This window comes from Sarcophilus harrisii, chromosome 2 (genome assembly GCF_902635505.1).
Source record: "Sarcophilus harrisii chromosome 2, mSarHar1.11, whole genome shotgun sequence".
In the NCBI taxonomy this organism is placed as follows: Eukaryota; Metazoa; Chordata; class Mammalia; order Dasyuromorphia; family Dasyuridae; genus Sarcophilus; species Sarcophilus harrisii.
In genome coordinates this window covers 627,692,530-627,704,031 of record NC_045427.1, presented here as the reverse complement: position 1 = coordinate 627,704,031, position 11,502 = coordinate 627,692,530, and the positions used below count along the sequence as shown (strand labels likewise).

The 11,502-nt window shown below is 49.4% G+C and overlaps 1 protein-coding gene and 1 long non-coding RNA gene across 3 annotated transcripts in view; both read left to right on the top strand.

Annotated features, from left to right (window-relative positions):
* Positions 1-1,726: 1,726 nt before the first annotated feature.
* LOC116421967 lies at positions 1,727-5,395 on the top strand. The gene is made up of 4 exons (XR_004232564.1): positions 1,727-2,281; positions 2,995-3,089; positions 3,632-3,734; positions 4,839-5,395. It is a non-coding gene; the product is annotated as an uncharacterized LOC116421967 (long non-coding RNA).
* Positions 5,396-7,185: 1,790 nt separating this feature from the next.
* The window catches only part of GRID1 (glutamate ionotropic receptor delta type subunit 1), a 1,098,515-nt gene continuing 1,094,198 nt past the window's right edge, over positions 7,186-11,502 (top strand). For both annotated transcript variants that reach the window (XM_031956732.1, XM_031956733.1), the window contains exons 1-2: positions 7,186-7,712; positions 11,277-11,432. In XM_031956732.1, the coding sequence (XP_031812592.1) occupies positions 7,634-7,712; positions 11,277-11,432 (235 nt within the window). In that variant the 5' untranslated portion in view covers positions 7,186-7,633. The remainder of the gene's footprint in view (positions 7,713-11,276; positions 11,433-11,502) is intronic.

The following is an 11,502-nucleotide window of genomic DNA, read 5'->3' as shown; positions in this document are numbered from 1 at the left end:
ACTGAGTTGCTCATCATAGAAGGTGATGAAGTGAAAGAATGACCAGTCATTGGAGTAGTGCAGAGGGGACTCTTGCTTAGAAAGGGATTGGTCTGATGACCTCTGAGATTGGATCCAACTCAGAATCTATATTCCATAACATGTACTCCTGATTCTTGGCAAACTGGCAACTTAAGACCACTAAGAATGTGTTTTATTAGAAAAGGGCAGCCATCTCAGGGTTATGGTTACTTTGTCTCAAACACATTGAAGATCGATAATCATCTGACTCATAACGTGTTCTGACTCCAATGTTGGCAGTTTCTCTTCAGGAAAAGAAGGTGAAATGTCTCAACCCCAAAGGTACCAAGCTCCGAAACTCAATGAGTAGATGTTATCCTGTCAACTGGACTCCTCTAAGTGTAGAACCAGTGATCCATGCTCAGTGATCCCTCGCAGTACTTATTCTTCCTCAAATAATGATACTAACCAAGTTTTTTTTTATTATAACTTTTTATTGACAGAACATATGCCTGGGTAATTTTTTTTACAACATTATCCCTTGCACTCACTTCTGTTCTGACTTTTCCCTTCCCTCCCTTCCCCCTCCCCCCACAGATGGCAGGCAGTCTTATACATGTTAAATATAGTTATATAAATATAAATATTTATAAATAAATATAGATGCAATATATGTGTGCTGAACTGAGCAGTTCTCTTGTTGCACAGGGAGAATTGGATTCAAAAGGTAAAAATAACCTGGGAAGAAAAACAAACATGCAAACAGTTTACACTCATTTCTCAGTGCTCCTTCTCTGGGTGTAGCTGCTTCTGTCCATCATTGATCAATTGGAACTGAGTTAGATCTTCTCTTTGTCGAAGAAATCCACTTCCATCAGAATACATCCTCATACAGTATCGTTGTTGACGTATATAATGATCTCCTGGTTCTGCTCATTTCACTCAGCATCAGTTCGTGTAAGTCTCTCCAAGCCTCTCTGTATTCATCCTGCTGGTCATTTCTTACCAAACAATAATATTCCATCACATTCATATACCACAATTTACCCAACCATTCTCTAATTGGTCAGCATTCATTCATTTTCCAGTTTCTAGCCACTACAAAAAGGGCTGCCACAAACATTTTAATCAAGTTTGTTTTTGCTGTGGTATGATGGAATTCCTGATTTGGAGTCAGATTGATAATTGAATTTGATTCTCACCTGTGAGACTCACCACTTATGTGACTATAAATAAGTCACTTATACTCTCTGAATCTTATTTCTTATCTGTAAAATGAGTATTTACAATGTCTTTAGTATCTTCTTGCCAAGGTTGTTATGAGGATTAAATGAGATGAAACATGCAAAGTATTTTGTGAACCTTAAAGCACTGGGCTTAGATAGGACTTGAGTCCTCAATCCCCTCTTTTGGAACCCTTTCATTACTGCAATCACCCCATTGACTCTCTTTCTACCACCAGTTCTAAGGTGCCAAGTGCCTTCATGCTTCCTATTAAAATATACTCTTAGGAAAGACTCTGATGATGAGCAACAGGTCTAGAATGAGGAACACATTTGCAGACCTAGGCAATGCATTTATTTATTTTGCTTAATTGTACTTGCCACAAAAAAGTTCTATTTTTTTTGGGGGGGGGAAAGAGGTGTTGAAAAGTGAATGATATAAAAAAAGCATTGATAATGCACTTTGAAAATTAAAAAAGAAAGGAATTTGATGAATACATCCATGCTGAGACAGAAATGACTGACAAATCTTAAGATATGATGCTTTCCTGGGGTAATTTTCATTTTTATAGGCATCAAAGAAATGAAATGTTATGGAGGAATTTCAGGCACTGACAAGCAGGTGGGAAGGTGTTTTATTTTATTTTTTATTTTTTTTAAATGCTGGATTGACTTCCTGAGATCACACCCTTTAGGCAATCACCCATGCCACTGAAGTGTAAAGACACATGTCCTCCAGTGTACTTGTCAGTGGTCAATTCTGGGAGGTGAGCTTACTGGTGCATTCAAGGCACTATCCCTGCAAGATATTAACGAGTCCGTGGTACACTCAAAAGAGTGAATGACTATCCCTAATGCCTGACTGCTAGAGGATTGTGGGGAGAAGAGGGAAGGGAATTTCAGAACTTGATGTATAGAGAGGGGATACAAACCATTCTCAAATGACTTCTCTAACAGGGATCGGTGGGTAAGACAACACAGCCCAAAACCTGAACCCAACCTGGAAGAATCTATTCTTTCAGAAGGAATTCTGGTAACAACCCATCATTACTCTTAAAGTAAGTTTACTACCTTGTTTTCCCTCTGCTCTACCTCTTCAGCAATCAGGAGCAGAGCCTACCTCACTAAGAGAAATAGTGGAAAGAATAATATACATGCTATATGAAGCCTCCAATACTTGTTAGCTGTGTGACCTTGAGCAAGTTTATTAGTACCAGCTGCCTCATCTCTAATATGAGATAATAATAATTGAGTAAAGGTGGGGTTAAAAACTTTCATCCAAACCCACAACATAGACTGAATAAATTCCTTTAACAGCTTAAGGACTTTATAGGGCCTTGGCCATTAGGCAAAAGCAATTAAAATCATAAAGGAAACATAGTTGTTTACTTGGCTGAGAGAAACTGAAATATCCTTTGGACCTATATAAAAAGGCAAGCTATCTAGAATTTTAAGAACAGAAAATAGTCAAGGCTCAGGAGAGTTGTCCAGTTCAGAGAGGAAGGAGGAGATTTAAGCTATGGTGCTCAGAGAAGGGAATTCATGGCGGATTCAAAAGAGCTAGCCTGGGCAATAAAGAACTAATCCATGGAAAGGAATAGCTCCTAGGAAGCCAGCTTAGTAAACTTCCTCAAAGAGATTTGGGGAAGAGTTGTGTAGAGAGAAAGGACATCAGGGTCCTCTGATACCAAAGTTGCGAATGCCTTGGTCATATGTGATCTCTACATGCTTGCTTCACTACCACTGTATTCTATTCTTACTCTTTTTACAGATACTATGTGTATGTCTGAACGTACCCTGGGCTTATGGAGGAACACTACTATATCTTAAATGCTTTTGGGGAGGAGAGAGAGGAACATACATTTAGTAAGTACTAACTATGTGCCAACTGCTGAGTGCTTTACAAATATTATCTTTTTTGATCTTCACAACAACCTGGTGAGTTAGGTGATATTATTATATCCATTTTACTCTTGAGAAATTGAAGCAAGTGGCACTTAAGTGACTTGCTCAGAATCTACCTGCTCACTTATAGTAACTGTCTGGAACTGAGTTTGAGGTCAGGTCTTCCTAGCAATACCTTTGCTAAGAGCTAATTGTGTCGAGGGGCTGATTGTTAAAGGGAAGCACACTAGTGGGGACTCTCAAGATATAGTTTTAAAAAAACTGGCCTTATGTTGACCCAATCTATAATTACAAATATGAATTGGAAAAGTAGATCAGAGGAGGTGCTATACTTGCACACAGGTCATAGGACTGTGGTATGGAAAACATTTTGTAAACCTTTAGGTTAGTTTAGAAATGTGAGGGATTTGTCATTAGGGGGAGCCAAGAAAGGACCATCTGCAGGGTAAGTAATGCTGTGATGTCGCTGTGTATAATACTTCTCTATTTCTCTAAAATCAAAGCAGGGCCATGTGTACCACAAACCTACCCTAGGTGGGCTCTCCTCATTACATCTCACTGGAACGCTGTTTGATCAGCATTTACATCATAGCCACAAAAGCCTTGGTAAGCTGATTTGAAAATATACATCCTGAACAGATGGACAGAAAACAGAAATCTAGGGACACTGAGATAAAAGCTGAGTGATTCAAGAGGCCTTATGATTCAGGGCAGTTTATCTGACCTAGTCCAAGTCCCAAAATTTACAGATGAGAGTACTGGGGTTCTGAGGTCATACAAGTAAGTGATGCAACTGGAATTTGAATCTAGGTCCTCTCACACCAAGTCTATTATGCTTTTTCTATGGTACCACAATATTTCCAGTTTGGTTTATAAAAGCAACATACTTGAGGTGAATGGGAAAGTGAATATTTATACATGACCTGGCTGTTTTATTCATTCAACACACATTTACTGAATCTTACAGTTGTCAGAGCCCCTGCTGGGCTCCCAGTGCCTACTGGGTTAAGTCTAGGGGGGATACCGAAGTGGGGAAAGACTTTGGCCTTTTACCCAAAGGAAATTAGATCATTTTAGGAGTGCAAGAAGAAGTAAATGCTTTTTAATGCAGAATGTATCAAGTGTCACAAGTGGGAGCTCAGGGGAAGGAGAGCTCCCTTCAGCCTGGGGGCAATCAAGAAAGGTTTCTTGAAAGTGGACCTTGAGTGATGGGAAGGATTTGGACAAAGCAGCAAGAGGAGCACATGGCAGCCGTGACAGGTAGAAGATGAATAGTTAAAGAAGAATAGACTTCAGGGGTTCTTATAATATCTTCTTTAGGAAGACCAAGGACCACTGAAGTATATTTCAGAGTGCTGTATTTGAAGGTGGAGGATCTCGTTCTGAGCCTCAACTCTACCTTCTTCCTGTGTGACTTTGGATAAGACATTTTATTTCTGTGTGCCTCAATTGGATTATTTGTAAAAGGTGGGTCTTGGGCTAAATGACCTCTAAAATGACCTTCAAACTCTAGATTTATGATCTTAGCATTATATCCAGGGCAAAGAAGGGAGCAAGGATCTCAGATAATCCTGACCATGTCCACATTATACTTCCCCTTTCCTTATTCATCTGTGAACCAGTCTCTGTCTTGCCCATAGCAGCACAGTTAATGGGGGAAGGGGGCATGTTAGTCAAACAGTCTGATGCTATTTCTTCACATTTTTCCAGGCCCCTTGAAGCACGGAACATGTAAGGTATTTGAAGGCTGTAGGTGGCTGGCCTCCATGGGTCCTTTCTAGCCCTGAACATCAACATTTCTGATCTTCTCTTCCCATCAAGACCTGCAGCAGCTGCTTCTTACAACTTCCATAACCGGGACCAGACAACATTTAACTTTGGGCTCAAGGGAAGAATGAGCTGCAGTGACCTTCCTTTTCCAAAAGTGATCTTTGGGGTGATTGGGAATGAATATAAACAAGGATTAATTTTTACCTGATCAAGTAGGGCAATAATGGACATTTCTATTGATTTTCCTCCCTCAAGCCAATTATGCAGATGAGATGTTCATGCACAATACTGCAGGTAGTATATTACTTCTCCTATCAATTCCCAGAAAGTTCACGTGGGAAGAGCAAAGAATAGTTGAGCTCAGTAATTTATTGGAGAAGAGGGCCCCGGTCCCGGGAAGGCAAAGCTCCTCCTTGCTTTCCCCTCTTCTCCCCCTTTCAATCGTCCAATCCTTTACCCTTGCCCGGCTCCTAGGACCCAGCATGTGGCCGCCATCCTCTCAGTTCTTCCTCTTCCTGATGTTCCCACGTCCTACCCCCTCCCACCATCAGCTGGCTCTGGACTGGCTTGAGTTTGGGTCAGTGGGGTGGGGGGAAGGCTCAGGAGCCGGTGGGGTGGACCAGCTCCCTCTGCTTGGCGTGGTACCAGCTTCCTCTCCAGGGAATAGAGCGAAAAAGCTGCTCGGCCTGGGGACAGCGAAAGAGAAGGTTAAGTTAAGTGGGTAGGAAGTATGACAGAGGGGCAGCGGATCCGAAATTCTCCCTGCCAGAAGCGGGCCGCCGGGCTTAGAGGCCGCCTCGGGAGCTCGCTCCCGGAGTCCTAAGCCAGACCCAGCATCACTGGGCGGATATTTCGCTAAATGAGTCCATTCTTTGGCCCCAGCGCCGGTTCACAATCGAGGGAACAGTCCTACTCTCAGCTCCTCTCCCTGGCAAGCAGGGGTTTTAATTACGTCTCAGGCTCCTTGAATGAAAGTGTTTTCTCCGGCTCCGGGGCATCTTTAAACGCTCCTCACGTCTGGATGCCTGCAATCAGTGATGCGTTTGTTTTAGGGGATGAATTAGGCTTCTGAGCCGGAGCTGCCCGATTTATGAATTAGATTTTATTGAAGGCTAAGGTGCTGGTGGAAGGGGATCCAGGGGGGCGGGGATGTCGGAGATGGAGAGGGAGGGAAGCTTCAAAAACAAACAAACAAACAAAACACCACGATAACCCAGCTTTGACGCCCCCGGCGCTTGGGGCTCCACTTTGCCTCAGCTTCTGAGCGTGGGAGGCGTCTGAGTGGGCAGAGAAAACCTGAGGAAGACGGCTTGGGGCTTTCTTCCTTCTTCAGGAGCGGGCCTGTGCTCCCAGACAGCCCAAGCCCTTGGCTTTCTCCGGAGTCTTCCTCTGCTTCAGCCTTCTGTCCATCTTTTTGACTTGTCTTCCCGGTCTGATCACACTTTTCCCGGTCCTCTTCACCCTATCTCTTAGTCTGTCTACGAGCAGGTTTCAAGCGCTCACTAGAGCCCTTCTCTCTATCTTGCCAGTCCATGCTCACTTCCTGCTCCAGCCCTGGCGCTCCCCCTCCCATCCGTCTGGTCACCCCCTGTCCCGAATCCTATCTCTGCCCCAGACTCCACCTGCTCACTTACCAACCCTCCCCACTCCAGCCAGTCTCTTATCTCTATCGAAGCTCTACGCCGATTCTTTCCCCAGTGCCCGCTCCTCTCCCCTGCTCCTGCCCCAGCCCTTGCCTCGACTTCTCCCCTGTCTTCCTCCCGAACCACAGTCTGTACCTCAAGACCTAGCAGCCCCTTCTCTCTTGCTCACGCTCACTTCCCGAAGGGCACTCGGGCCCTGAGCCCGGGACTAGAAGTACTGTGCAGCTGGGGGAACGTCCTCTGCTTCTCTCTGGAGGGAGGGGAGGCTCTGGGACTGCTCCCCACTCTTTTAACGCCCCGGTCAAGGGGGGAGTCGAGGGTTCAGCTTCATCTCTGCTGCCCCTTCCACTTACTTTCTGCCTCCTTCCGGCGGTTTTCTCTAAACTTCGTCTCGGGGTGTCAGTCTTCCTGCGCCCACCCCTCAGCTCGTCTCCCCTCTCCCGGGCTGCACGGCTCCCCGATTCCCCAGGGCTCCCCCTCTGCGCCCTCGGGCGCCCGGCAGCCCCGACCCGGGGAGAGAGCGAGCGCGAGGCTCGGGCCGCCTCTATTGAGTGGCGAGGCTCTGCAATCACGTGGCCCGGGGGGTGGGGGGAGACTGGCGGGCGGGGAGGGAGGGGAGGGGATGGGAAAGAGGGGGAGGGGGACGTCCTCCGCAGTTCGCTGTTCGCTGGGGCTCTCAGACACACACCGAGAGCCGAGGAGCCGCCGCAGCCGCCGCCACCGCCGGGAGCCTGCCGGGCCCGCCTGCCTTCCTCCGCCTGCTGCCGCCGCCACCTCCTTCTGCCCCGGGAGCCACCTCCCCCTCTCCGCCTCCCACTGGCCCCCTCTCTGCTGCCCAGCTCCTCGGCGCTCCTCTCCCCGGCTCCCGGGCGCTAAGCTCTGCCGCGCCACCTCGGGCTCTCGGACCCCCGGCTCGGGGTTGCTGGCCGGGCTGAGCGGGCTGAGCGGGCGGGCTCCCGGGGTTCTCCGGGCGCCTCCTCCCCCAGTCCCTTCCCGGCCCTCCCCGGCTCCCCTCCTTCCCGATCGGCCCCCTCCCCCCAACCCTGGGTCTCGCCCCGAGCCCGGGCTGATGTGCAGCGCGCGAGGGGGGACATGGAAGTGTTGACGCTGTGGCTTCTCCCCTGGATATTTCAGTGCGTTTCGGTGCGGGCGGACTCCATCATCCACATCGGTAAGAGAGAGCGAGCGCCGGTGAAGAGGAGGAGAAGAGGAAGGCGGGCAGGCAGGGAGGCAGGCGGCCAGGCAGGCAGGCAAGGAGGCAGCCGGCCGGGAGGGTGGGCGCAGGGACTGACAGATGGACACCCTGAGGGGGCTCGGCTGTGGGTAGAACCCGCCCCCTCCCCCACGGCGGTGAGGGAGGGGTAGGGGGGCGGGGGAGATGAAGAGAGGCAAAGGTTGGGGAGGGGGAGGTAGGGGCAAACCCAACTATCTGGAGCCGAAAGATCTGTGCTGGTGGGGCTCTCGGAAGCCGAGTAGCCTCGCGAAGTTGGCAGCGGGCAGTGCCCAGGAACCGGAGGTCTCCGTCTTCCTTCCGCCCTCCGGTTCAGAGGCTCTGGGGCGAAGATGCCCGCTCGAACGCACTCTCCAGGGCGCCGCGCCCCGGGTAGCCACAGGCGCCTCCTAGGGCAGCAGCTCCTCCCGCCCTGGGGGCCGGAGCTAGGGGGTATAGCCATGCTCGTTTGCTAGTACCCTGTTTTCCCGTCTCTCTCCCAAAGGATCATGCTGGGGAGCCTGGGGGAGGGGGAACCCTAGGAGCTGCCCCCATCCCCTTACAATCCCTCCCTCCTCCAGAGTAGGAGTGAAGCAGAGACAGGTGGTGACCAAGTTGTCTGGAAAGGATTGAGGAAGCTGGGTCCGGAGCTCCTGGCTTGTGTGTGCGTGTGTCTGTCTGTCGGTGTGTGTGCGTGTCAATGGGTGTTGTCAGTGTGTGTCAGCGTATGCCAGTCGTTGGAGTGTGTGTGTGTGTGTGTGTGTGTGTGTGTGTGTGTGTGTTGTGTGTGCAGCTGTGGGGAGTACGACCAGAGTCCATTGACAGCTCTCAATTTTCCCAGGGTCTGAGTCGTGGGCTTTCCGGGGAGTGGGAGAGGAGAAAAAGGGAGGGAAGGAGCGTGGGTGGAAGAGTGGGGGCGGGGGAGAGAGTAGGAGAGGTGTATGTGTGGGGGAAAGAAGGAGGGAAAAGAGGAGAGCGAGAAAAGGAGGGAGATAGAGAGACTGGAGAGATGAGGGAGAGAGGGAAGGGCGGGAGCATGGTGGGGGGGGGCGCGCGAAAAGTGGGGAATGGTTGGAAACTGGGGAAATGAAGCCTAGGAAGAAGGTCGAGCTAATGAGAAGTTGGGCAGGCTGAGAGCTGTAGGAGAAGCATGAGGTGGGGGTGATTGTCGGGTCACAGAGACCCCTTCGGAAAGTACTCCGCAGTCATCTCCGGGAAGTTGGGAAAAGACCCGAGAGAAGAGAAAAATACGCCTGGGAAGTTGGGGTGTGTTTACGGGGTGATAGTAGCTGTGGCGATGAGCCGTAGCTCCTCGTAAGCCAGTTCGACACCTCTCTTTTTTGGGTGTGTGTGTGAAACAGTAGAGCATCGAAGAATCGTCCTGGGTCCTCTCCTTCCCCCCATCCCCCAAACTGGCATAGGGGAGATCAAGGCCTGGAGGGAGACTTCTAGGAGGGATCTCAGAACAGAAACCCAGGCTGGGGTAGAGCTTTCTCTCTCTCACCCCCACCTCCCAACTCCGCCTCTCCATCTTAATCGCCTGCTGGAAAAGACCAACCCCTATCCCTTTTTACAACCCACCTTCATCCTGCATTACAGGGCAGATGGAGGAGGGAAGGGAGGGGGGGAGGAGGACTCCCCTTCTCTGTAAATCCAAGGAAGGAGGCGACAGAAGAAACTTTAGTCTCCCCCCACCCCTATCTCCTAGCGGGAGAAGTGGAGATCCGGCCAGCCTGGTCAGCATTGCGGCTATGAGGAAGACAGGCAGGGAAACCCCGGTGTGCCCCAGCTTCTCCCAGAGCTCTCGATAGCGCGGGAGAAAGCTGTGATTGCGGGGGATGGGGGAGGCGGCGGGGGGAGGAGGGGGTAGCTTGGAGTCTTCACCCTTTAGCCACCTTGGGGGTTTCAATGAGCTTCAAGTTGGCTTTGAGCTGGAGCTCTAAAGCTTTATTTGACTTCTCCAGCTCCAGGGAGTCGGAGGAGGCTGGCCTGTGGGGCGCAATGCCAGGGCGTCCAGGACTCTGAGAGCCTGGAAGGAGCTTTTCTTGCCTTTCTCAATTGGGGTATTCCTAGGTTCGCCTTCCCTTAGGAGTTGTCCATGGTCCTGGATTCTACCTGTGAGCTATTCAATTTAAACAGACTACCCACCCGGAAACTGGGACTGGAGCAGGGATAAAGGCAGCCAGACACTCCTGGGCAGAGAGGATGAGCTGAGATGCAGAGCTAGGACACTAGAGAGCCAGAGGGTATCCCTTTGTGGCATCTTCGTGGACCGAGGCCGAGCTAACCCGGCTGCGGGTGAATAAGCAGTTCTCTGGTTGGAAGCTCTGGAGGTGGAAGGAGGGCAGAGCCATCTTGATCTCTCCTGCACAGCTGTCTCTCCCGGGTTTGTAGTGGGAGCACTACACAGGCTCCACAACCGATTGGGATCATGTAAAGCCTAGTGCCAGATGCCTCCTCTGTCAGTGCATCATCGAGCTTCCCAAACACCCAGGACTAGCTGGACTCAGCTACTCCACTAGGGGAGGATGGCTGCAGGAAAAGCCAGCTTGCATGTGTTGGAGAGAAAGGGGTTAACATCATCTTAGCCCTAACTCCTGCCCCACCCCCTACTTCCTCTTCTTTCTGGGCTACTCTTTTGCACAGAGGCAACCCTTAGGGCGTTTCTAAATCTGAGAAATGGGCCCTGAATGGGAGAAGTCTTCTGCAACTATAGAACCTTTGGTCTACCCTTAGACGTAGGAATTCTGGCTCTGTGCACTGTGAATGTCATATCCAAGTGATGTGCATGTAACATACACCTATCCTACTGTAATCTGTATTCTATGGTACTTGTAACATGTCTATCATATGTATAACCTAGGTGAAGGGTGAATCTGAGATATAGAGCTGTGTAACAAGTGTGTAGTACTTAGGGCTGGACAAGATAGTGCATCCTGGACAAGTTTTGAATACTATCTCTCCCCACTCCCCCAAGAAAACTTTTGAGAGTTCACTCTTACACATAGGACTCCATCTATCATATAATAAAATAAATATTTTCCTCTTCTAGAATGACTTTTTTTTGTTATTAAAAAGTGTTCATGAGTTGGGAGTATTCTCCCATCCCCATGTTTTGTCCAGGGGGCTGACTTTATTTTTTTTTAGCATCGATATCTCTTTTGGTACCCATATATTGCTTCTTTCTGTTCATCAAGTCCTGTCTTCCTGGAAGGACGATAATCAGTTGAGCTGAGGCCTACAAAACTACTAGAATAGCAGCAACAACAACCATGTAGCTAAAACTCCAACTTCCATAACACAGTAACATGCCTGCTACAACCCATACTAATAGTCTGCTGTCTTTACCAAGCTAGCTACCACCATCAATAGTTTGAAGGGAAATGGATCTGGGGTAGCCACTGAGCCAGGGTCACCTTACAAAAGCTGGGGGGGGGAGCGTAAATACCCTGGCCTTTGGTATTTTACTATCCATGATCTCCTGACCCTGTGTCCCCCCCCCCTTTTTAACTCAATCCTTTCCAGGTGCCATATTTGAGGAGAATGCAGCTAAGGATGATGAGGTTTTCCAGCTGGCTGTGTCAGACCTCAGCCTCAATGATGACATTTTGCAGAGTGAGAAGATCACCTACTCCATCAAGTTCATAGAGGCCAACAACCCCTTCCAGGCAGTGCAGGAAGGTAAGTGATGGCAAGCGCAGCAGTCAGAGCTGCCATGTTCTATGGCTGGCCAAGTGGGGGCTCCTGATCA